The sequence below is a fragment of the Dipodomys spectabilis genome, unplaced genomic scaffold (assembly GCF_019054845.1).
Source record: "Dipodomys spectabilis isolate Male_0828 unplaced genomic scaffold, ASM1905484v1 ptg000231l, whole genome shotgun sequence".
NCBI lineage: Eukaryota > Metazoa > Chordata > Mammalia > Rodentia > Heteromyidae > Dipodomys > Dipodomys spectabilis.
In genome coordinates this window covers 3213722-3239374 of record NW_024870908.1, presented here as the reverse complement: position 1 = coordinate 3239374, position 25653 = coordinate 3213722, and the positions used below count along the sequence as shown (strand labels likewise).

Sequence of the window (25653 nt, the reverse complement as noted above, 5' to 3'; positions counted from 1 at the left end):
ACCCGAGCCAGGGCGTGTGAACAGAAACTTGAGAAATTGTAAAGGTCCAAGGAAAAGAAACTTTCTGGATAGTAAGTAGCTAGAATGTTGAGAAAGCTAAATGAGAAGTTTGGAAGAGGACATTCTTTCCTGGAACAAAGAGGATCTGAGACTTAGAAAATGAACAAGAAATGATTTTTCATTGGTATTTTGTGAATGCCTCTATATCTTGTCATAAATAAAGTTATTTTTGTCAGACTCCTGTGTCTCTATAAAACATGACTTAAAGAGCCAAGTGTGGAGCTACATCTGGATGAGGAGACACCCCCTCCCTCCCCAATTGGGATACTATTTCAGGCCCATCAAGGCATCCTCCAGCACGGAACAGGGCAGGTAAGACCCTAATAATGGGCCAAAGTTATGACATGCATCACCAGCATGAAGCCCTGCCCCCAATTAGCACAAGTGTGCAAGGCTCAGGCAAAAGAGCTCCTAGGTCCCACATTATGATGACAGGCTGATGGGAAGCAGACCCCTCTCAGTGGCTCATGCAACAGAAAGGTTTCTTGCCATTTAGAGGCGCAGGGACAAGATGCTCAAGTTTCAGTGGTACCTGAATCAAGTGGGCCACAGGACAAAGTCTTGCCACAGCACAGAGAACTAACATCACCCTATGAAATGCTGCCTTTATCTCTCCCTTAAGAAACTACCACACCGATAAGCCAACATTGAACTTAATGAGAAAAGCTCATGGCTCATGCTCTGGAAACCTAGAAATTCAACCTTGGAAAATGTGTGTATGTGTTGGGGTTGAGACATACTCTTCTATTTCTGCCTGTTCCCTTCGGAGTTTTTGGCCTTATGAAGTCCACAGGACCAGTGTGAAGAGCTTTGAAGAGAAGCATCTCGAAGGGTGCTGTTGCCGCTGCTTGGCACCTGACTGCCCCCTCCCCCATCGATGGCTGAGTGGGGTCTTTTTGTACTCTAGCTGTTCTCTGATGACCCCTATGTAAGGGAGACATGGGACAACTGATCAGAACAAACTTCTCCTATGGCTTTTCCTCTTGTAATTAGGTGACTTTTTTTTGGTGCCAGTCCTGAGACTTGATCGCAGGGTCTGGGCACTATCTCTGAGTTTTGTAATATAAGAGTCTCCGGACTACACAGGCTGACTTGATCTCACCCTCTTGAGTAGTGACCAGTGCCTGGTGTGGAAGGTGACTTTTTTTTTTTAAAGTCATAAAGCTTGAACTCAGGGCTTGGGCATTGTCCCAGAGTTCTTTTTGCTCAAAGCTAGTGCTCTACCGCCTTGAGCCACAGCGTCACTTCCTGTTTTCTAGTGGTTAATTAGAGATGAGTCTCATGGGCTTTCCTGCCCAGACTGGGTTTGAACTGCAGCCTTCAGATCTCAGCTTCCTAAGAAACTAGGATTTCAGGTGTGAGCCATCAACACCTGATTGGTTGGTGATTTCCAATCAGATCCCCTGCTTCAGGGTCATGGGAAAGCCATTTCATATAGCAGGTTCTATAGCCATGTGGCCTTTGTTCCCATTTTAACGTAAGTTGGACTTTTCTCATACCAGAAGCAGTGTTCAGTCATCCTTGACAGTTGGAGTTCTTACAGCGCCTCATGCAATCCACCCTGATGCTGACCCATTCCTCTGCCTCCCCTGGACAGCCAGACAAGCCATGTCTCACACTCCACATTAACTGCACTTGTGCTTTGTGACAGTGGAGCCTGAAACCCACCACCCAGAACTGCAGATAAGGCGGTGTTGGAGACCTCAGAAGCTTTGCTCCCACAGGTCTTTTACTTGCTGAGCACCTGCTCACCTTGGCTTTTCATCAGCCATTTGATCATGTGGTGAGTAATAATCACGTTTATGTTATTGTCTCCTCGATGACACACCTGAACCTCTCCTCCCCATAAGGGCTCTCTCAGAGACACGTGACAGTGATCAAGAGTCATTATACTCATAGTCTGTTTTTCTTTTTTTTTTGTCCAAGACCAAGATTCCACACTCTTGATCTCATGCTTTCATTGGCTGGCGCTCTACCACTTGGGCCAAGCCTCTAGCACATATACTCATAATCTGACTTGTGGAATTGAAACCCCCTTTGTGCAACTACTTAATTTAAAATAATATTTTTTCTTTTTTTTTTTTGTCGGTCATGGGGCTTGAACTCTGGGCCTGGGCGTTGTCCCTCAGCTCTTCAACTCAAGGCGAGCGCTCTACCACTTGAGCTACAGCGCCACTAATATTTTTTCTTGAAGCAGGAAATGGGACATGGATCAGACCAAAAGCCATAGCTTGTCTTGGACCAAATAGATTAAAAAGTCTCATCGAATCATTCTTACTGCTTTTCTCTTGCCATTTTTTTTTTAAACTTAGATTTAGAAATAATTTGGGAGCATATTTGGGCTATATTTGAACATTCCAAAAGTTTGAATAATCAGATCCCAATAAAGTTAGTTCCTTTTATAATCCACCCAGGATTATTGGTAATGAAGAATTTCTTATTTTGCCCCTATGTAAGGGAGGCCAGAATGGGGCCACAGCAAAGCTGAATCAACTATGTTCTTTCTGGGGAACTTGGGGGATCTGGGTTCAGAAGCTAAGATCATAACTTGTATCTCAAGTCGCAGCCAGGTAGATCCTTCTGACCCCTAGTTCTTGGCTGCCACCTGGTGGTAATACTGGACACCCCACCCCCCCCCCCAACCATGCAGACTTCAGATTCACACAGACAGAAGACTCCCCTGAGAATGGCCCAGTTGCTGAAATAAGAACTAGAAATTTAAGCCGGGCACTGGTGGCTCACGCCTGTAATCCTAGCTACTCAGGAAGCTGAGATCGGAGGATCGCAGTTCAAAGCCAGCCCGGGCAGGAGAGACCGTGAGACTCCTATCTCCAATAAACCACCAGAAAACCGGAAGTGGCGCTCTAGCTCAAGTGGTAGAGCGCTCGCCTTGAGCTGAAGAGCTGAGGGACAGCGCCCAGGCCCAGAGTTCAAGCCCCACGACCGACCAAAAAAAAAAAAAAAGAACTGGAAATTTAAGTGACCATCAAAAAGTTAAACCATTTTACAAAGTGTGTGTCTCTGGCCAGCAAAAGGAAAGAAATGTTATGATACTGCAAGAAGATTAATTTGAGACCTATCCCTGTGTATCTGCAGCCTGTGTTGAAAGGTGAATGGTGAAGGAAAGTGCCTGCCTCTGAGCGCTAGAACCACATTAAAAAATCACAAGTGCCCTTATTTAAGAAAAGGGTCTCGGGGCTGGGAAGATGGCTCAGTGGTAGAGCGCTTGCCTTGCATGCATGAGGCCCTGGGTTCAATTCCCCAGCACCACATAAGAAAAAAAGCCGGAAGTGGCGCTATAGCTCAAGTGGTAGAGCGCTAGCCTTGAGCTGAAGAGCTGAGGGACAATGCCCAGACCCAGAGTTCAGGCCCCACGACCGGACCCAAAAGAAAAGAAAAAAAAGAAAAGATCTCCTTTGCAGATGTAAAAAGGGCCTGAAACCCCTCTTGGATTTTTCATTTGGGCCCTAAAGCAATGACCCACTTTCAGAAAGACGCATGGAAAAAGAGATAGAAGAAAAGATGGCAGTGTGAAGGCACAGACCAAAAGCCAAGCAATACATGGCCATACCAGGAGCTCTATGGTTAGGGCCTGGTCTTTCACTTTTCTCAGATTTTTTTTTTTTTCCTTTGCCAGTCCTGGGGCTTGAACTGAGGGCCAGGGCACTGTCCCTGAGCCTCTCTGTGTTCAAGCCTAGTGCTCTACCACTTGAGCCACAGCACCACTCCTAGCTTTTCCTGAGTAGTTTTTTTGGAGAGAAGAGTCTCACAGAGCCAGGCGCTGGTGTCTCGCGCCTATAATCCTAGCTATTCAGGTGGCTGAGATCTGAGGATCACAGTTCTAAGCCATCCCAGGCAGAAAAGTCCCTATTCAAGACACATGACCAACAATAAAAAGTCTCACAGTCTTTTTTCAGGCTCGCTTCAAACTGACCCTCAGATCTCAGCCTCCTGAGTAGCTAGCATTACTTGCATGAGACACTGACACCATATCTTGCCATTTGTGATATCCCAAATTGATCAAAAGGCCCAAGGCTGAGCTGACCATGCGAGGAGTTGAGTTCATTAGGTTGAAGTCAGTTCCCTTTGGGCTCAAATATATTGATCATTTATCTCCACCATTAGCCAGTTACATTCATCCATCTCGTGCTCATATACTGAGACTCTGGGGTAGCAGGCCCAGAGACTGATAAATTAATAGTTTAGACAGATTAGAGGTCTTATTTCAGACCAACAGACTGCACACATCTGATCTGGTAAATTTACAGGCCATCCTCTGACCAATGAGGGGGTAAACTGGATGATACCCATGATGGGGAAGCTCTTTATCCTCATCCACCCATTACATTGTCACAGTGGATTCTTCATTCATAGATTATCCTATGAATTAGGAAACATTTACTATGAGCAGATATTGATCCAAGCACTAAAGTGGAGAATTAGACTAGATAGTTCCTGGCCAATTTGGTGGAGTCCTGTGGTCCACCAGAGATGAGCAAGTAAAAAGTACACATGAGCCAGGCGTGGTGGTTCATATGTATGATCCTAGTATTTAAGAGGCTGAAACAGGGGATCTCACATTTGAGGCCAGCTTGAGCGACATGGTGGGTTTCAGGCCAGCCTAGGATAGTACACACACACAGAGACACTCTCTCTCTCTCTCTCTCTCTCCTCTCTCTCTGGCCCATAATGACATTTAGCACGAAGATATAAATTTGTATCTGGCCAAATCAAATAGCTTTTTTTCTAATGGACTTTAGAGGCAAACGTGTGTATCTGAGGTCACAGTCAAGGGAACATGACCCAACTGTTCAGAGGACTGGAACACTGTCTTTCAAGGAGATTCAGCCACTGCAATTTCATCTCCAAACCTAAACGAACAATTTGGATAAACGACCACAAGGTGGCAGAAGTGCCCCCTCTTCACTTCTGCCACTGAATTGTGCTCACAGTACTGTTTTGCCAGCGTAGGAACATCTTCAGTGAGTATCTAGGTCTAAGGGTGATCTTTCCCGTAGACTTCTATTAATCTCAGCAGTTTGGGATTCTTACCTTGATTTACAATTTTTTTGTTGTTGTTTTCTACTAAGCAGACACTTTACCACTTGAGCCATGCCCTCAGTGGGATTCTGTGTTATACCAGCTGGCCCTCTGAGAGAAGCATAAGGAATTACCTAGAATGAGCTGTTAGTCATTGATGGCTGGCTATAAAAAAATAATAACTATCCTCATTTTTTGTCTTGTCTTATTCTTGGTACTGAGGATCAAACCCAGAGCCTCAATGCTTCTTAGGCAAGCACTTAATCACTGGCCCAGCAGCCCCCGGCCCCTCTCTCATAGTGGGGAATACGAAGTTTATTGCTCTGAGCCATTTGGTTTTACATTTTATCTTTCACATGTGGTTTTAGAGAATACAAAACAAAGAAAAAGGGCTATCCTAAAGATACACTTAACTAAACAGTACCTACCATAAAATCACCTTTGTCCCCAAAGGTGATTTTTTATTTTACCATGAACCCCTCTGCCTTTCTGTAGCAATTCCTTACCATGGTGGCCTTTTCTGATTTGAAAAAAAAAATTGTGTCACTTGCTGCTTGGTCAGTAACCTGTACATTTAAGTCCCCATGGGGACAGATTTTGCTGACGCAGCTCCCCACGGTGGCTATGTTCTGAGTGTAAGATTTACACCTTTAGGATATCAGCCTGTCTGCACACAGGTCACCAACATGTTGCGGGGTATGAGAATCCAAATTCTACCATTTTCCTGTATTCAAGTTTGTGCACACATGTTTATGTAGAGCAACACACCAAGCATTCTCCAAAGACATTTCAACAGAAACCCAGAATCATTTTAATGCAAAACAAAACAAGTTAGTCTGACTGTCACACCCCTCCCCCATGAAAGAATTACAGTACTTTATTTTTATTTAAGTCATACAAGCTATGCAAACTACAGTCCCTCAGATACAATAACAGATTTGGTCCTAACATTTGCTTCTCGGATGCCTTCGCTAACCTTGAAGATGACCTTGGATAGCAGATGATGACCATAAGCCAGGGCTGATTGTGTTTCCTTGGAGATCTGCCGGATGCTTCCTGTCTCACACTATTGTCTCTTTTCCAGGTTCCAAATGCTTGTCACAGCAGAGAAGAGGTTTCTCTCCTGTCTCAAAACTCTGTATGACAGACAGGTGGGCACTGATGCTGGGCACACTGGCAGCCACCCAGGAAAACCCCACTGGGTCATCTGCATCATTCCCACAGGATCCAACACCTTTGCAGGTACTCCTATAACCCCAGACTTCCCACGGCTCTGGTTGGTTCTAAGGTGTTTCCTTTGCTTCTTTTGTGGCTATCAGAACATTACAGAAAAGCTCCCCCCTTTCCACCTCCCTCCTGAAGCCTTCATGGCATTCCACTCAATGTGACTCAATACTTTGGTATGTGTATTGTGCCGGTACCGGGGCTTGAACTCAGGGGCTGGGTGCTGTCCCTTAGCTTTTTCACTCAAGGCTGGTGCTCTTACTACCTGAGCCACAGCTCTAGTCCTGAAATTTCTGGTGATTAACTGAAGAAAAAGGAAATCTCAGGTTTGTCTACCTGAGTGACTTAGAACCAGGATCCTCAGCTCTCAGCCTCCTGAGTAGCTATGGTTACAGGTGTGAGCCATCAGCACTGGCTGAAATTCATTCTTGTTCATCATGTGACTGATGACAATCTTCCATCCAGGCAGGAGGTGGCCATCTGTCCTGTCCTGTCTCTGGCTCCATGTCACTCTATACTAAGCTGAGGGCTTTCCTAAGGTACTGGGATCAGGGGGAGGGGCCCTATTTTAGAACCTACAAACTCCAAGAGGGCAGGGAAGATGTCTGCATTTGTCTTCTACTTTGAGATCTCCCTACAGTACTCAGAACATGATACGCATTTATTACTATTTGCTGAAAACCAATGAATGAATGAATGAATCTCCACTGGAACTAGCATGAAGGCAGATCATTCCTTCACATGGCAATCATGTATAAAAGTGTTTAAGTAGAGACACACCAACCACCCTACGTCTCAGGAGGGGCTCATACACATTCTCCTGCGTGACCCCAAGTCCATTAAAGCTCAAGGACTGTGGCTTGGTAGAGGGGGATCCCCTCTTTCACCACTGCAGTGACCCCAGGGGTGGGAAACAGACTGCCACTGCCCGGTGGACGCCGTCTGTCATTGCTGAGTGGAGCTATATTTAGGATTCATTCAGTGCCCTGTGGGCAAGACTAAAGACACTCCCTCCCACTGCAGATCGTCATTCTAGAGATTGTCTTGGGAGAGTATCCCCTGTGCCTGCCACCGGGCAAGCATGCCATCGTTTAGGTTGGTTTGTGAATCAATGAATGAATACATGAATGGTAGAGGGGATGGAGAGAAGGAGGGATTCTGAGGCTCTAGAAGTAGGGGTTGATGGAGGCAACTAGCCTAGCATGTGGGGCAGGAAGAGAAAGGCCACTCCAAGCCATCCAGTTTCCAGGCACAAGGCCTGACTGAGGGGGACAGGTGGCCCAGATGTCAACACCTAGGAAAGAGACGGTGGGAATCGGGAGCTGGCTGAGTGCAGCCGTGGCCTGCACTGGGGCCATCTTGACACGAGCCTGCTGAAGTGCATGGGATAGCCCCCTCCCCCCCCCCACCCCAGGGCTCAGGGACTGTGTCCCCAATGTGAGTGTACAGAAGGATGGTCAGAGGAACTTGCTAGAAATGCAGATTCTGGGAGTCTGGGAAATGGCCAAAGTGGGAGATTTTGGAATCAATGCTCTGAGGAGCTACTTTTGAGAACTTTGCCTAAATCTGATCCCCAGCTTCAGGAACACAGTCCCCTAGAAGACAGCCAGCAAAGGTGAATGGTGACCCCCCCCAGACACACCTACTGGGGCTCTTGGTTCACTGATAGACACATGCCAGGATTGGCTACACCTGGGCCTCCCCTGCCCGCCTTCCCTGCTGACCAGAGATTTGGGAAGGGGAAGCTGAGGCAGAAGGGGCTTGGTGAGACCCCAGAGAACCAGAGACCAGGCTCAGTTCACAGCCCCACACAGCCAGCCGTAGCCCCGTGGGTAAGAAACACCCTGCTGAGCGATTTCCACAGTTTGCCTTAGAGTTCAGAATAACCAGCCTGCATCATCCATCTTCTGATCTCTAGAACGCAAGAACTCCTCTCTCACTCGTTTCTTTGGTTTTTGTTGTTGGGGTTTTGTTGTTGGAGGGGTGAGGGTTTTTTTTGTGTTTTTGTTTTTTTCTTTTTGGCTTTTAAAGGAAACGATATGTTTGCTAGAAAAACCACACACACGAAAAATGATTATGTACAAAATGGTTAAGTGGACGCGAATGCCTACTGCAGGAGTCGGGCGGTGCCTGCATCTCTACTTGCGCTTCCTCAGGACCAGATACATGAGGCCACTGGTGAAGGTAAAGGCGAAGGCCACCCACGCCAGGATGAAAGAGGAGCCGTAGCGGCCTTCCTCCATCCCGTAGTCATAGTATTTCACCATGTTGATGCTGTGAAAGTCCTGGCGCCGGTCTGTATAAATGGAAGCCCCAATCATGACGCACAGACCTGTTGGGAAACACACCCAGGGATCAGGTAAGTCATGGGGGATCACACTAAACCCCACACAGCCCAAGACCTATGGCTGCAGCTGAAGACAACTCTTGCTGCTGGAATAGGACAGCTGCCGTGGACAAAACGGATGCAGCTGTGTTTCAATAAAACTTTATTTACAAAATACACGTGGCTGGCTACCTTTGGCCCGTGAGTTGTCGTTTTCCAACTCTCTTTCATTAGTGCAGCGTACAGGTCCAGTTGTGTGGCCAGTTCAGGCTGCAGAAATATCACTCAGTGAAAAATAGTATTCCCAAAAAAGAGATAAGGGAGAAGATTGAGGAGGTTTTTTTTTTTTTTTGTATGCTTATTTATGTTTTTTTGTTATCCTTTCCCCAACTTACTGCTTTAGATACTGTCAGGTTTAGGCTGGAATGTATGGAGCTGCTGCAACCCTTTCGGATCCGTGGGGCAGGGGTGGAGGGTGCCACCATTGCTACTCGGAAGGTGCCAGAACAATGGGAAGAGTAGAAACTGCCTAAATGTCCCACCTGCAGGCTACTGATTGTGAGCAAGCGGACACTGTCTTCACGGTTAAAGTCATCAATAGTTGGATTTTGTCTGCTATGAAGCGCAGTTGTACTCACGAAGCACTGCCAATGCCAACACTCACAGATAGCAGTCAGGGCATGGGGTGGAGGGCTGCCTTTTCCAGGGGGACAGAAGCGAGGACCTGGCAGCATGGGCTAGGCCCAACATGGGCCTCTCTGTGGATGGCTTTCAGGTCTGCAACTCATTTCCACAGCCTCCAGGGTCCTCTACATGGCTCCAGCCCATATGTACACACACGCTTCCCCAGCCTGGCCTGGCCCGGCCTCCCCGGCTCCCCCATCCCAAGCGCCCAGCGCTCTGGTGTCCCGCTGGAACCCTGGTAGCTCAGCCTTCATGTCTCCATCCACTGCCCTGATCTCCCGTGGAAACCCAGATTCCCCAATCTACCAAGTGCATGCAGCCCTGCCCGCAGGCAGCTTCTCTGTGTGCCAGCGCCAGCAGCCTCCGGAGCCCCACTTACACGACATGAGTTGGATGATGGAGGTTAAAACGAATCTCTCTCCCTGCTTGAGACGGAAGAGCTGGAGCAGGAAGATGAAGAAGGCAATGCAACACAGGATGGTGGAGAGGATCATGGAGGCCTGCACGGCCTGCAGCGTGGCGTAATCTGCGGGCGGAGGAGACGCACGGCTGAGGATGGCCGCCTGTGCCAGCAAGGCCTGCCAGAGGCCCAGGCAGGAGAGGGGGCGCAAAGGAGCTGGGGGAGCCAAGGAATCTTCCAGATCCCCTCTGGATGGCACATGGAAGCCGGCAGTCCTCAACCCCTTGGCAAATGGAGTAAGGATCCTTAACTTGACCAGAAGATGGGTGGAGAAAGGACCCCCTGTTCTGTTCTCTTCCAGCTTCAGGCCATGAGGACATACCTGGCTCAGTGACGGGGCGGGGAACGGGCTTAAGAACACATTGTGCCAGGGCTGAGGCTTGAACTGGGGACCTGGGCACTGTGCATAGCTTTTTCACTCACGGATGGCACTCTACCATGTGAACCACGGCTCCACCCCCAGCTATTTGGTTGGTTATTGGAGATGAGTCTCAAGGACTCCTGAGTAGCTAAAATTACAGGTGTGAGCCATTGGTGTCCAACGGGGCTTGCCTTTTTTTTTCTAATTATTTTTTTGAATTAGCTTCCATTCATTGTACAAGGGGGGGAGTTTTATTGTGACATTTCCATACATGCATGCAAGGTCCCTCAACCTTTGTTGTCATCGTCATGGTACTTGAACTCAGGGCCTGGGTATTGTCCCCTGAGCTTTTGTGCTTAAAGCTAGTGCTCTACCACTTTAAGCCACAACTCCACTTCCAGTTTTCTGGTGATTAGTTGGGAGATAACAGTCTCATGGACTTTCCTGCCTGAGCTGACTTCGAATTGGGATCCCCAGATCTGTCTTCTGAGTAGGCAGGATGACAGGCAGGAGCCTCAGGTGCCCGGCTTGAGCTTTGTGTTGTGTTGCAGAACTGAGGTTTGAACTCCAAGCTTCATTTTTTGCTAGGCAAGTGTTCTACCACTGAGCCACACCCACAGTCCTGGTAGAGTATTTTGTAACTCTTCCCTACTTTTATTTGGAAGTGACACAGGTTTGTTTGCTTATGGAAGGGAAGGGAAGCGGCCTTTGCAAGCCGCGGCATTGGCAGTGTTCTCAGGAAAGGGCCAGACAGGAAATATCTCAGGCTCCCACTCCGTCCAGTTTCTCGTCACCTATTCTTTGCTTTTTGGTTTGTTTTGGTTCGTTTTCTTTAACAACTCTTTAAAAATGTCAGAACCACTCTTAGTTCATGGTCCAGCCTCAGAATGAACTCAGCTTAGTTCCTAATTTTAATGAAAAACAACAAATATAACCAGGCACGGTGCCTCCAGCCTGTAATCCTAGGTACTTGACAAGTGGAGATGGAAGAATCCCAGTTTGAGGCCATCTTGAGTATGAAAGTTTGCAAGCCTCCGTCTTGCTGGTGGCTCACACCTGTAATCCTGACTACTTAGGAGACTGAGATATAAGGATCACAATTCAAAGCCAACCCAGGCAGGAAAGTCCATGAGACTCTCATCTCCAATTAACTACCCAAAAAACCCCTTGAAGTAGAACTGTGGCTTAAGTGGTAGAGCATTGGCCTTGACTGAAAAAGCTCAAGAACTCTGCCGAAGCCCTGAACTGAAGCCCCAGAACCTGAACAAAAACAAAGTTTCCAAGACTCCACCTCAACTAAAGGTTATCCTGGCTTAGGGAAAGCACAAGGCTCAGTGCACGCCTGCCATCCCCAGTCACACCAGTGAGGACAAATAGGAAGATCACACACCAGGGCATAAAGGGAGACCCTACCTTCAAAGCAACCAACGCAGAAAGGGGCTTAACTAGTAGAGCACCTGTCTGGTAAGGGCAAGGCCCTGCGTTCAACCCTTTGGTACTTATTAAAAACAAATGCATAACCCCCAGGGAGGATGGGGACAGGGTCGCAGAGGCTGGCCAAGGTCCCCACAGAGCACAGGATGGGGCTATTCCCAGGACCAGGGCTTAGCATGGCCTAAACAGAGCAAAAGGCTGGCAGTGTGGCTCATGTAACAAGCATGTGTGCCAGTACTGGGGCTTGAACTCAGGGTCACTGCCCCTTTAGCTTTTCTACTCAAGGGCAAGCACAAGGCCCTGGTTCAAACTCCTCTACTGCCCCCCCCCCAAAAAAGGCCAAAACCAGCCAGAGAAGAGGAGGCAGCTCTGATTGTATCACAGATCCAGGGCATTCCTCAGTTGGTCCCATTTCAATGGAATCCTGGCTCCATCCTTCACTTCTGGTTTAAGGTCCTGTGAGATGGTGTGTATACAGGACTCACCCCCCACGTCACAGATCAGTCAGTGAGACTTGCTGCTTCTGTATTGGCGCTGGTGAGGACATGAGGAGAGAGCCTGGGTCTCAGAGAGTGTGGGCCCTGGGCTCCCCAAATACATTGTCAAATTTGTCAAACAGAAACATATAGGAGCTGGGTGCTGGTGACTCACACCTAAAGCCCTAGCTACTCAGGAGGCTGAGATCTGAGGATCACAGTTCAAAGCCAGCTTGAGCAGGAAAAGTCCATGAAACTCTTATCTCCAATAAACCACCAGAAAACTGGAAGTGGTGCTGTGGCTCATGTGGTAGAGTCCCGGCCATCGGGGGACTGAGAGATCTGATGTCCTGGAACCTTGGTGTCCTCAGCTGAGACCAGAGGTGGTAAAATCCTCCTTAAGTGAACCAAAAATAAACAAAGGGCTTTGGGATGCAGGAAACCCTGTTTGTTTTTTGTTTTTTGGGTAGTGGGCATTGAACTCAGGGCCTCATGCCTGCTCTACCACCACGCCATATCCAAGCCCTGAAAAAAACAACAATCTTAAAACCTTGGCAAAAGCCAGGTATAGTAGTGCACGCTTATAATCTCAGGTGGGAAACTGCTGGGAGATGCGCTCTGGGGTCCCAGAGGGACCTGGTATTCCAGGGCCACCGTGAATTGGTTCTCAGGGTTGTATCCCGCATTATGTTCAATAGAGGTGGCAGGACATCAGATCTCTCAGTCACCCGATGGCTAGACAGAAAGCAGCATGGAGGCAGGGCCCGGACAGCGAGAAGCAAGCCCTCGGCAGGGGCAGAGGCTGGAGGCATGGGGGTGGAGACACTGTTCTCCCTTAGCCCGCTGGTGCATGGGGATTGCAGCTCACACCGCCCCTGCATGAGGCCCTGGGCACAGCCAGCGGGCCTGAGTGCAGAGCGCAAGCGGGGCGCGGACACCAGGCCATGGAACGCGCCCCTTCCACACACGCTTTATGGCTCCACTCCCCCACTCACCTGAAAACGACTCATTGATCTCTGTACAATTCGAGTTGTTTCTGCACACTCTCCAGACATCTACAGAAAAGTTGTCTCCTACCCACCAGGCCTGGATACAGAAATGGAAACAGAGGAAGGCTGTCAGTGAATGACACCCACATGGCCTCCTCACGGGTGTGCTGCATGGTGGGAAGGTCGTCTCCAGCTGCAGCCTGCAGGGCCCTGAGGATCTCGGTCAAGTGCTCACTCGGTGTGGCCTGAGGTGGGGCTTTGGGGCCTACCTACCAGGATCAAGGGGACACCAGGCTGCGTACCTACAGAAGGACCCAAAGTGTCTGTTTCTCATGACCCATGGGGTGAGATGAGGTAGCATGATACACAGTGGTCAGGGCCAGCAATAGTAGTACACACCTGTAGCTCCAGCCACTTGGGAACTGGAGATAGGTGGATCCTAGTTTAGGCCCTTACTGTGTGTGTGTGTGTGTGTGTGTGTGCTCACAGGCACACTCACATGCACAATGCCAGTATTAGGACTTGAACTCAGGGCTTGGGCACTGTCCCTTACTTTAGCTTTTCTACTCAAGGCTGTGCTCCACCACTTGAGCCATAGCTCCATTACTTGCTCTTTCGTGGGTTAGCTGGTGATAAGAGTTTCACAGACTTTCCTCTTAAATATCTCTTTAGTGTGAAGTGATCAGGATTGAAACCAGCCTTAGGATCAGCGAAGTACACCCAAGAGGTGGTTAACACACTTCATTCTCTATTGCTGGGTGAACAGCAAATAAAAGAGTCTGCAAAGAGTAAATCTGCAAAGTCTCAAGCATGAGCTCGGCCAGGGAGGGCATGGGCAGGGGAAGGAAGCCACCTGGGCTCCTGGCTGGGTAGGAGGCATCTGGGGCAGGGAGCAGAGGTAGCTGGTGGAGGGTCGGGGAGAGGGACCCCCATGGCGGCGGCAGGGGTGGGGGAGAGGAGGCGGGGATCTAAAGCCATGTCCCTCAATACAGGAATATTTGCTCGTAGGACAGCCGACAATGTCTGAAGACAATGCTGGTTGCAAGAGCATGGGTAGAAGGACTACTGACACCTAGTGGGCAAAAGAACAACCACCACCCAAAGATGTGAATGGGCAGGAAGGCCCTGCCACCAAGAACTAACTACCCAGCCCCAAATGAGCCGGCACGGGGTGAGAATTCACACCGTCCTCAAAGGGTTTCCTGGGACAGGTGTCCTATACAGCTCCAGGAAGGAACCCAAGGGGAGCAGACAAAGGCCCCTGACCTCTTTAACACCTGCCATCCCAACCTGAACCTGGAATGATCCAGGACAAGTTCCTTCCACACAGAGGCCAAGAGGACTCCCCTGTCTGCGCGCTCCCAGGCGGTCTGCAGGAAGAGGAGCTTACGTTGTCGATGGTGGCAACAAACAGCAGGGCTGCGGAGGTGATGTGGAAGATGATGATGAAGGCAAGGAGCACCAACATGGTCCCGGGGTGGGGTGGGCGGGGCACGAGCGGGTGCGCTGAAGAGGGGGCAAGGACACAGAGTCAGACACGCTGCCGCCGAGAGCAAAATTCAAACAAGACACGCTCCATTCGCTCACGGTCTCCATTCACAGTTTCCCAGCTTATCCCCACAACATGCTACGTAACTTGCTTTATTCCTGGCTCAGGATCTGAGCCCTCCAACTGCCTTCTGTGGAGTCTTTTTAGTGTCCTTTAATGTGGAGGGGTCCCTCAATCTGCCTTTTTTGGGGGGAGAGGGCACTGGAACTCATGGCCTGAGCACCGTCCTTGTGCTCAAGGCTAGCAACCACCACGTGAGCCACAGCACCACTTCCGCCCTTTTTCTGAGTAGTTTATTGGACATAAAAGTCTCACAGACTTTCCTGGCTTCCAACTGTGATCCTCAGATCTCAGCCTCCTGAGTAGCTAGGATGACAGGCGTGAGCCACCAGCCTTTGGCTCGGCTTTGTTTTTTCCCCGACAATGCATTTATTGAAGTGTCTTGACCACTGGTGCTGTAAAATGTCTGACCACCTTGCACAAAGCCTCCACCCCTTCTCCTCCCTTCCCTTTCCCTCCACGGTTCCCTGGTGGGATGGATGGAGCCTGGCTTGCCAAGGAGCCACTCCTAGAGCCCAGGGACGCATCCCAGGAGCCGTGTGGCTGGGGAATTCGGTCGGGGAGGTTCCCTGAGGCGATTCCATGCATCACCCCTGACAGCCACCCAGTGATTCTTCCCGGTCCAGAGATTCTTCCAATTCCTTCCCCAGCACAAGCTCCCCTTTGTGCCGGCCTGCGTCACTCTCCATTGGGATTGCGCCTCCAAACGCTTGCCTCGCTGCCCCCTTGAAAGGCGGCTCACAAACCACAGTGAAATGCCACCGTGCCTCAGTGCCCGCCGGAATGCCAAAGGGCCAAGTTCATCAGGCCCCCGACGGCAGGAAGACCGGGGCTTCGCATCACAGGACACCGGTGCCCTGGACACAAAACCAAACCTCTCTAGGAAGCATCGCAGGCAGAGATTACAAGGCATTAAATAACATTGGCTCACCCAGTGAGCGCAGCCCCTCTCAAGCCTTCTGAGGAACTAAAGAAGCCACCGCTAGGTGCTGGTCAGTGGCTAACACCAGCCTTGCTCTACACGTGCACACAAAAAGAAGAGGTAGAGCTCAGTTAAGAAGAGGTAGAGCTCGGTTAAGCCCTAGATTGCACATAGAGTTGTTTTCTCTTGAAACTGTCACCAGAAGCAGGTGAAGGTTTGTAAAGCTTCCCTCTAAATGTAGGAACTCTTAGGGTCGGTCCCTGGCTTCGATCGCAGGATGAGAATTTCTGCACAAGTCACTGTGATAAAAAAAAGCTTGACGGAGCTTGAGTAAGTAAGCAGGCAAACTGACAAGCAGAAGGGAGAAGGGGCACTCTAACAGTGTGTGGGTGATCTCTTGGGGTGAGATAGAGACACCCAGATCCTTGGCTGGTAGGGGAATTTAGAGGGTAAAGGCAGGGGGTCCGACTTCAAAGTTAAGCAAGGGTAGATGTATTATCTTTGCTCCCCCCCCCCCCCCCCCCCGCAGAGCTGCTCTTCCACTGAGCTAAGCCCCCAACCCCTAATCTTTGTTCTAATCACTCCTAGTGTTACTTTCTACGGTTCTGGATGTTTGGGGGCATTCTTTCCAGGTAAGAATGCATCCTGCCATAAAACAGATCTTTATCCTTGAGATAAGGACAGGCCCCTGTTATCTGCATTTTGGGTAAGTGTTTGCTTAAGTTTGGGGGTAGCATTTCTGTCTCAGGAAGGCATACATCCTGCCAGATAAATGTTCATTCCTGGGATGAGAAACACATCTCTCAAGGAGGAATGCATCCTGTTGTCTCCCGTTGAAGCAAAGATAGTACTTCTGTGTTTCTAAATACCACTGATTTCCTGACCAGGCCTCTTTTTCCTCAATTTATCTTGCTCAGCACTGGGGTTTGAACTCAGGACCTTGTGCTACTTAGGCAGCTGCCAAACCATGCGTCGAGTCGTAGCTGGAATTTAATAACATTGTTCTGGGTTTATTATACTTACCTGGTACTTTCTTTTTACGGTAAGTTAATGCCATTTATTGGCGTGACATAAAATAGCCTTTTCAAACGAATGTATCGAAGTTTTGGAGTCAGTCATTTAAGAAGCATCCTATGTAAATAAAGAGGTGGATTTCAGCATTCACAAAAGTCTTGAGAAAGTGGCTCACTGCTTTAGCCCCAGGAAGTGATTGCAACTGGAAATCCAGACAGCGGAGTAAGGCTCGTGCAGAAAAGGAAGAGTGGACCAAGTAAGGCCTTGTGCCTGGCGTAAGACAAAGGACTGGAGGCAGACAAAGGTAGCTAGGAATTTTGTTTTGAACTTGGGGAAGAGAGAAGTAGAGGTCATCTATTTAGATACCCAGTTGAAAAACAAAAAACAGGGTAAGCAGTGCTAGAACGTGTGATCCAAAGATACTGCTAGTGACCCTACCGGCAGGAGGAAATTATCTGTAAGTAGAGGAAATGCCATACATCTTGTTTTTGTTTTTGTTTTTGCCGGTCACGAGGCTTGAACTCTGGGCTTGGGCAATGTCCCTCAGCTCTTCAGCTCAAGGTTAGGGCTCTATCACTTGAGCCACAGCGCCACTTCCAGTTTTCTGGTGGTTTATTGGAGATAAGAGTCTCACAGACTTTCCTGACCAGGCTGGCTTTGAACCGCAATCCTCAGATCTCAGCCTCCTGAGTAGCTAGGATTACAAGTGTGAGCCACAGGTGCCCAGCCAATGCCATACATCTTTAGAAGGGAATCAAATGATCCTGTGCTCCTGAATTGCTATACAAATCTCCTTTCTTTCATGCCAGTCTCCCAGTCCATTTATTAGGGGCAACCCCCCCTGCCTTTCCCCCCTACTGGTTCTAGGCCTTGAACTCAGGGCCTAGGTACGGTCCCTGAGCTTCTTTTTGCTCAACTAGCACTCTACCGCTTGAGCCACAGCACAGTAGTTTATTGGAGATGAGAGTCTTGTGGAACTTTCTGCCTGGGCTGGCTTCAAACTGTGATCCTCAGATCTCAGCCTCCTAAGTAGCTAGGATAAAAGGCATGAGCCACCAGCGCCAGTGGCAACCCCACTTATAATAGGTTCCCTGTGCACCCTTCCAGAGATATTTGTAAGAGGAACACTTATTCTCCACTCCCCGTTTCTGTATGGAGGGAATGGCATTACAGTAACACTTCTGTCCTTCTGTCCCGCCCCTCACTCCATCCTTTGCTCCTGATTGGAGGAGGCATTTATTGTTCACTTTCTGGATTGGTGAGAGCACATCCATGGTACCGCCCCAGGGCAACACTTTTCACTCTGCGTGATTTGAGATCAACTCTCCATCCTCCAACTTGGCTTCTCTCACTTAATATTAATGCTCCAGAAAGCATTCTCTCCCTGTGCATGTGAATCTACCTAGTCCTTGTAACGGTGTTCTGCTGTGTGACCACCAACACTTTACCTGCCAGGTGGCAACGTCTCCACACCACATACCAGTGAATACCCTGCGTTTATTTCTTTCCATTCTCACTCAAAACTGATGTGCATTTGCCGTGCTCACACCTGTAATCTTAGCTACTCAGGAGGCTGAGTCCTGAGGATCATAGTCCAAAGCCAGACTGGGAAGAATAGCCCATAACTTATCTCCAATGAACCACCAAAAAAAAGACCCCTCTTAAATAGCGCTGTGGTTCAAGTGGGAGAGCGCTAATCTTTGTGGGAAAGGCTCAGGGACAGCAGCCAGGCCCTGAGGTCAAGCACCAGGACTGGGACACACACACAATGTCACACTGGATGCTGATACTACAGGCATCCACAGCAGCCATGTCTCCTGGAACACAGTTCCCTGGACTAGCCTGCCCCCTCCCTCACTTCCCCTCCCCCTTACTGTCCCCTCCCCCTCCGCCATCCCCCTCCCTAACACCATGGGTTGCATGCACACATCCCCTCCTCAGAGAAGGTGCGTGGAACACTTCAGGCAGTCACGTTCCTTTCCTGGGAGGACTTGAGCAGGGTGAAGACCATCTTACTTGTCCTTTTGTTTCTTGCCCAGCCTCCCCTCTGCTCCCTGCCAGGCCCTGAAGGCTGTCACTTTACATTTCTAGGAATGCAGAACTCCAAGGTCTGACTGTCTAGGTGGGCGCTGCGGCCCGGGAAGGCCAAGACTTGCTCCAGCCCCACAGGGAAGCAGGAGCCAGGCCAGGACTGGAACGGGCATCCTGCCTTCCCAGCACACTCTGATCCCCTTGGGCTGCGGTGGGAGAACAGCCTAGATGAACAGTGACCATCTTCCCGCGGCCTCATGACCACTCACCCGAAAGTCCCTGCCCCTGTCCATCGCAGCTTCCACGAGCAACCCAGACACCAAGCCCTCCCAACAGTGCGCATGTACTTCTGTCTCCCAACCTTGGTGTCTTGCCCCCATTGGTGCGCCTCCTCCCGCCTCCCATCTTTGTAGATCAAAAACTGGTATCATGCCGGGCGCTGGTGGCTCAGGCCTGTAATCCTAGCCACTCAGGAGGCTGAGATCCCAGGCTAGCAGTTCGAAGTGAGCCCTGGCAGAAAAGTCCCCGTGAGACTCTGCTCTCCAATTAATCACTCAAAAACCAGACGTGCCGCTGTGGCTCAAGTGGTCGGGCGCTAGCCTTGAGCACAAAGAGGCTCAAGGACAGTGGCCAGGCCCTGAGTTCAAGCCCCACAACTGACAAAAAACAAAAACAAAAACTGGGAACCATGTCAACACTGCAGGGTTGACAGTGTGGCTTTATCTCTTGTCTACCTTTCTTTTCTTTCTTTTTCATTTTTCTGGCACGGGGGCTTGAACTCAGGGCCTAAGCACCCTCCCTAAGCTTTTTCACTGAAGGCTGGCACTCTACTACTTGAGCCACGCCTCTACTTCCAACTTTTCACTGGTTAATTGGGGGGATGTGCCTCCCCAGGCTTGGCTTCCAACTACAATCCTCAGCTTGCAGCCTCCCGGGCAGCTAGGATGACAGGCGTGAGCCACCATGCCCGGCACGTCTCTCTACATTCTTCATCAATTTCCTTTGTTTGTCACTCCAAGCCTTCTGGTGGGGAAGCCCGGATGCAAAGCCCACGTGGAGTGGACGGTATCTTTCCACAGAGCGCGAGCTGCAGCCCTTCCCTCCCGGGCGCTGGGCTGTGATGTGCAGCCTCAGCAGCTGCGGCTGGCACGCACAGGGAGAGCAGCTGCTTGGGGGAAGGCCCGGGAGGTCACCCCCATGCGGGAGGGCCATGCCCGGAAGGCTGGCTGGCTCCCGCAGCAGCTCCCGCGCTGGTTTCTGGCTGGCAGCGCCTGCAGGATCGCTGCCCCATTCACACGTAAGCCGGCGGCCAGGCGCGCAGAGAGAGGCTCTGGGTGACCGGCCAGGGTGTGCAGGACTCGCACTCAACCCCTCCTTCCCCGCTCCCACTCCAAACCCAGGGCATTTTTCTACGCTGCCCTTTCCACCCACAGACTTAGGGCCTAAAGAAAACCACAGGCAAAAAATCCCACGGGTGACTCACGGGCTCCCACCCCCAGACTCCGCATTCAGTCATCATGAACGGTGGGGTGCCCCGTCAAGGGCTTGTGGGGGACAGAAAGGCCCCCCCCCAGGCAAAAGGCCCTTCCTGTCCCCTCCTTCAAAGTAACCCTGCACCATGAGAGCCCAGCCCCTCTTCTGACGCCAAGATGAACCGGAAGTCCCTCTGTCCCCATCCAGGGATGAGCTGGTAAAGATGACGCTCCGTGCACCGGGCGCCATTCCCCCCCTCCACCCTCGAGTCCTGCCTCCAGTTCCAGCCTGGGCTGAGCGGGGGCCTCATCCGGGAATGGCAGGTCAGAACCAGCCTGGGGTGGGGGACTCTGTGGAGGCCTGAGCAGCTCCATGTCCCCTCCCATCGCCCCTTCTCACTCTGGCCAGGCGCCCTGGGGACCGGCGAGCCCTGGCCGGGCCACGCCGCTGGCAGCGTGCCTGGGCCTCTGCTACAGCCGGTGCTCCGAGCCCTGGCAGCCAGGGCCGTGCTCTCCAGGGGACACTGGCTTCGGTCTCTGTTTCCAGGAAGGTGGAGGTCAGCTGGGCCTCCCACGCTGGGGTCTGCGTCTCAGGCCTCCAGGCCTCCAGGCCTGGGTACCCCAGGGGCGGCCCAGCTTTGTGCTCAGGTTGGCAGGGGCTCACTGGGCACAGAGCCAATATTTTGCTCTGTCCGGAAATGGCCGCCGGCGGGACAGTGGGATTTGGGAAAGCTCCAAGACAAAAGCCGCAGAGGATGAGCCCGTCTCCAAAATAATAATGACATCAACGGTAATATAGACAGCCAATGTTTACTGCCTCGAATGTGCCAGAACACCGCTCAAACCTCTTCACACATGCTAACTTACTACTCACCCAAACACTGACGTAGAGGCTCTGATTATTAGCCCCATAGGCCCAGAGAGGTTAGGCAACTTGCTCAAGGTCTCAGTGGAGCTGGGATCTGAAACCAGCAGTCTGCACCAAAGAAACCACCACGCCCGGCTCACATAATCCTAGCTACTCAGGAGGCTGAGATCCTAAGAACCAAGCCTGGGGAAGTTAAATCCATGAAGCACCAACAGGAAGATCATAGTCCAGGGTGACCCAGGTATAAAGTGAGACCCTACCTCAAAAATAAGCAGTGCAAAAAAAAACAAAAGTCGGGGAGGGGGAGCACAGGAAGTTTTCAGTTTTCTTGAGCAAAGTCCAATCAGCTGCCACGCCAGCCCAGCTGCACCCACCGGCACAATCACAGACTCATCTGTGTTTTCTGTTTACCCTGTCACATTCTGGGGAGGTTTGTTACACAGCCAGAGCTGACTGATACAGGGGAGACAGCACTGCCGCTGGAGGACAGAAACCACATCTCCCTCTTCTTCCTCAGTATCTAGTTTGCTCACCACAAGCCTGAATGCTTTGCTGGTCTGTGGCTGCAGAGCAATGATCAGCAGCCGTTGTGCAATGAATCTCCCTCTCCCCATATACGCTGTTTGGCACACCTGCTCTGAGGCCCAGAGAGGGTAGGTAGACACACAGCATGAGGGCAGGGTTGGCTTGGATCAGGTTTGCTAGGGGTAAGGCAGGGGTCAAGTTCAGGGTGCTCCCCACTCTCCTTGGCCCATGAGGTTTGGAATGTTCTTTCCCAGCCCAGCACCTTCTATGCGAGATTCCCCCAGAGATCCTGAGATCAGCAGAACAGCCATGTCCCTCCAGGAGATGGATTTCACCAGCAGCTCAGCCAGGTCCCAGGAGCCTCACAATCAGGAGTTCAAGGCCAAGGTAGCCCCTCGGCTCGCAGCTGTCATCCCAGCTGCTCAGGAGGCTGAGAGCTGAGGATCTCAGTTCAAAGCCAGCGTGGGCAGGAAAGCCCATTAGACTCTGATCACCAATTAACCATCCCACCCCCCCCAAAAAAAAGTGTGGCTCAAGTGGTAGTGGAAAAGCCAAGTGGGAGTGTAAAGCCTTGAGTTCAAGCTCCAGTACTAGCATTCAAGCATGCACGCACACGCACACACACACACACACACACACACACACACACACACACACAATCTGGAAGCCAGGGCTCCAGGTGGTTACCTTGGCAGTGAACACAGGAAGGAGGCAAACGGTAGACTAGGAGTGGCAAATGAATTGATGTCACAGCACAGATTGCAACGGGGCTGTGCAAGGCACCCCACCACCCAGAGCCTCAGTTTCCCCACCTGAAAAGCGGGGATGAGCTGGGCGCCCCACCCCCTCCTAGACAATGAATGGAAAGGCTTCCAACCGCCAGGTGTGGAGTAGGTGGACCCAGTGGAGAACTTGGCCTTGGAACCGCCCCCTCCCGGGCCTGGCTTCGCCCCTAAACTCTTGCCTCCTCCCCCCACCCCACCATTCATGAGTGGCGTTACCAAGTGGAATTCGACCACCAGGGGCATCTCCAGGAAGGGGAGATAACACCAGGGGACTCAGGTACTACCAGATCTGTGCCCAACATGCCACTTTACCAAATCTGGCATTGTTCCTACCACCCAATGTCCTGTCTCTTAACTTTTTTCCTTCCTTTTTAAAAATTTCTGTGCTGTCACTAGGACTTGAGCTTGGAGCCTCATGCTCTTGTTTAGCCTGTTCACTCAAGGCTGGCACTCTACCACTTGAGCCCAAACTCCATTTCTGGCTTTTTGGTGGCTAATTGGACATCAGAGTCTCATTGATTTTCCTGTCTGGGCTGGCTTTGAACCATGATCCTCAGATCTCAGCCTCCTGAGTAGCTGGGATGACAGGTATGAACCACTGGCACCCGGCTACTTACTCACTTTTTTTTGGGGGGGGGTCATATGTAGGGCTTGAACTCTGGGCCTGGGCGCTGTCCCCTCAGCTCTTCAGCTCAAGGCTAGTGCTCTACTGCTTGAGCCACAGTGCCACTTCTGGTTTTCTAATGGTTTACTGGAGATAGGAGTCTCATGGATTTTCCTGCCTGGGCTGGCTTTGAACTGTGATCCTCAGATCTCAGCCTCCTGAGTAGCTTGGATTACAGGCGTGAGCCACCAGCGTCCAGCTCACTCACTTCTTAAACTTGCATTTTTACAAAAGGAAGCCTTAGATCACAACTGAAATGGAAAGTCGGTGTCGCTCGCCATAAATAGCGGGTGCTGGAAAAATAAACACAATAAAAACGACGAGGAAGACAACGTTAACATGATGACATTCCAGCCAGCAGCCCGGTGGCGGCCAGCCTTCTTTCTACGTCTAGTCCTAGCTCCGTTTTTCTTTCTATTTCTCTGCTCAAACAGGATGCCACATGTGGGGGGTGTAAAAGACAAATTAGCACCAAACTAGGATTTCCTCTTGGAAGCGCTGGAGGCGACTGATGTCTTACGTGACCTGCCTCTGCTCCCCACCAGTCACATCTCCCTAGGAGCATGCCAGGGGCCCGGGGAGGAGGGGTGCTGGGGGAATAGGAGCCCCCCCAATGCCCCGTCTCTGACAGGGTTGCTGTACAGTGGGATCAGGAAACTGACCCAACGCAGTAGGGGTGGCTGACTCCACTCGGCCACCCCAGGGCCCCAGGACCCACCCCTGCCCAGGCCAAGGTCACATAGTTTCCACAGCACCCTCAACCTGTGTGGATCGCTTGGCTGCTCTTTCCTGTCTGCACAGCCCATACCACTGGCGGCCCATAGTTTTTCTTTAAAATACATGGTTAGGTCACACACTTCAGGCCGGGCATGGTGGCGCACACCTGTAATCCTGGCACTTGGAGGCAGAGCCAACAGGAGCGATCACAAGTTTAAGCACAGAGGCCCCTGCAGGTAATGGCCAAGGAGAGGGGTTGACTTGATCTGGGGTTCAAAGCTGAAAGGAAGAGAACCTGCAGCACAGAGAGAGGATGTGGGGGGAGAGAGCAAGTGGAGGAGGAGGAAGTGGGGGGGGGCTGTGAGGAGCTCAGAGAAGCCAGCGGGCTGGAGCAAGCAGACACAGGGGTCCAGAGAAGACCACCGGGAGTGGCCTGTGCCCCACCCTGCCCTCCCCGGGGGCTGAGGTCACCCTTCCAGGTGGAGACGGAGTGTGACATCTTATCTCCCTTCCCCAGGGCCAGGCAGGTGGCAGCCCGCCAAGGCGGAGCCACATCAAGGCTTTTTAGGGAGCAATCGAAACCACTGAAGAACCTCAAGTGGGTGGCGGGAGCGAGAGGCCAGCTCTGATTCTCTGTATGACCCTTTAGTGCCTACAGAAAGTGGACGTCTACATTGGGACACCTTTGGGGTGTTCCAGTGGTCAAGGAGCTTGGACAGCTGTCAATAAGAAAGACAGAATGTCTAGACCAGGATGCCGGTGGGCTGAGCCAACATGGACATGACCTGGGCCAAGATGGCGGCCGGGGATGAAGAGAAACTATAGATCCCATTGATTCTAAAAGTGTTCCTAGAGATGCCAACAGAGCTCTGAGCCAGCTGGCGAGGGGTGCAGGTGGCTGTCACTGAACTCCTGCACTACCAGGACTGTCACTAAATGCCTGGGGACTTCCTAACAACGGTGCCATGATCGTCCATTGGGATTTCTGGACCCTTTGCATGTTCCCCTGCGGCCCCAGTGAGGGACACAAAGAAGATCCTCTCATCTCTGGGTGCCGGTGGCTCATGTCCGTCATCCTAGTTACTCAGGAGGCTGAAATCTGAGGATCGCAGTTCAAAGCCAGCCTGGGCAGGAAAGGCCAGGAGACTCTTATCTCCAAGGAACCACCAGAAAACTGGAAGTGGCGCCATGGCTCAAGTGGTAGAGCGCTCGCCTTGAGCTGAAGAGCTGAGGGACAGCGCCCAGGCCCAGAGTTCAAGCCCCATGGCAGACCAAAAAAAAAACCAGGAACCTTCTGGGGCCCACAGACGAAAATTCTACAAGAGACAAAGGCAGACATCGACTCTTGAGGGAGACAAAGGCAGTGCAGCCCAGCACCTTCAGATCCTCACTTGCTAGCTGCGGGACCTGTCACATCTGTAGGACGGGAGCCTGTCTAGCTGGGAAGCGTCATCTGCTTTACCTGAGTCTGGGGAGAAGATGCACATGGCTGCCAAAGCGCCTGTGCTCCACAAATGCTCCATGGCGGCCACGGTAATGGTCACTGCTCCTCTGATGACAGTGGCCCACAGACGCCAGTTTCAACCTTACGAGTTCTCTCACAGGAAACAGTCATGTGGGTCTTCAGGGATGCCCCTGCCAGGCCACAAGGGCACACAACCAGAAGTTGTGTCTGTACTTATACAAACAAGACGGTTTTACACATAGTTGCGGTCTTTGTGTTTTATCTTGTGTCAGTCCTAGGGCTTGAACTCAGGACCTGAGCGCTGTCCCTCGTCTCTTCAGCTCAAGGGGAGCGCTCTACCATTTGAGCCGCAGCGCCATTTCCGGTTTTCTGGTGGCTTATTGGAGATGATAGTCTCATGGACTTTCCTGTCCTGGGCTGGCTTTGAACTGTGATCCTCAGATCTCAGCCTCCTGAGTAGCTAGGATGACAGGCGTGAGCCACCGGCACCCAGGTTTTCTCTTTCTTTCCTGCTCCTTCCTTCCTTC

At 51.1% G+C, this 25653-nt stretch overlaps 1 protein-coding gene across 1 annotated transcript; it reads right to left on the bottom strand.

The window, feature by feature from the left end:
* Nucleotides 1–5887: 5887 nt before the first annotated feature.
* On the bottom strand, nt 5888–14525 carry Emp2 (epithelial membrane protein 2). The gene is made up of 5 exons (XM_042698462.1): nt 14445–14525; nt 13061–13151; nt 9714–9860; nt 8436–8656; nt 5888–6236 (listed from the first exon to the last, which is right to left on the bottom strand). The coding sequence occupies exons 1-4, from the start codon at nt 14520–14522 to the stop codon at nt 8463–8465; spliced, it is 510 nt and encodes a 169-aa protein (XP_042554396.1). The 5' UTR covers nt 14523–14525; the 3' UTR covers nt 5888–6236; nt 8436–8462.
* Nucleotides 14526–25653: the final 11128 nt, after the last annotated feature.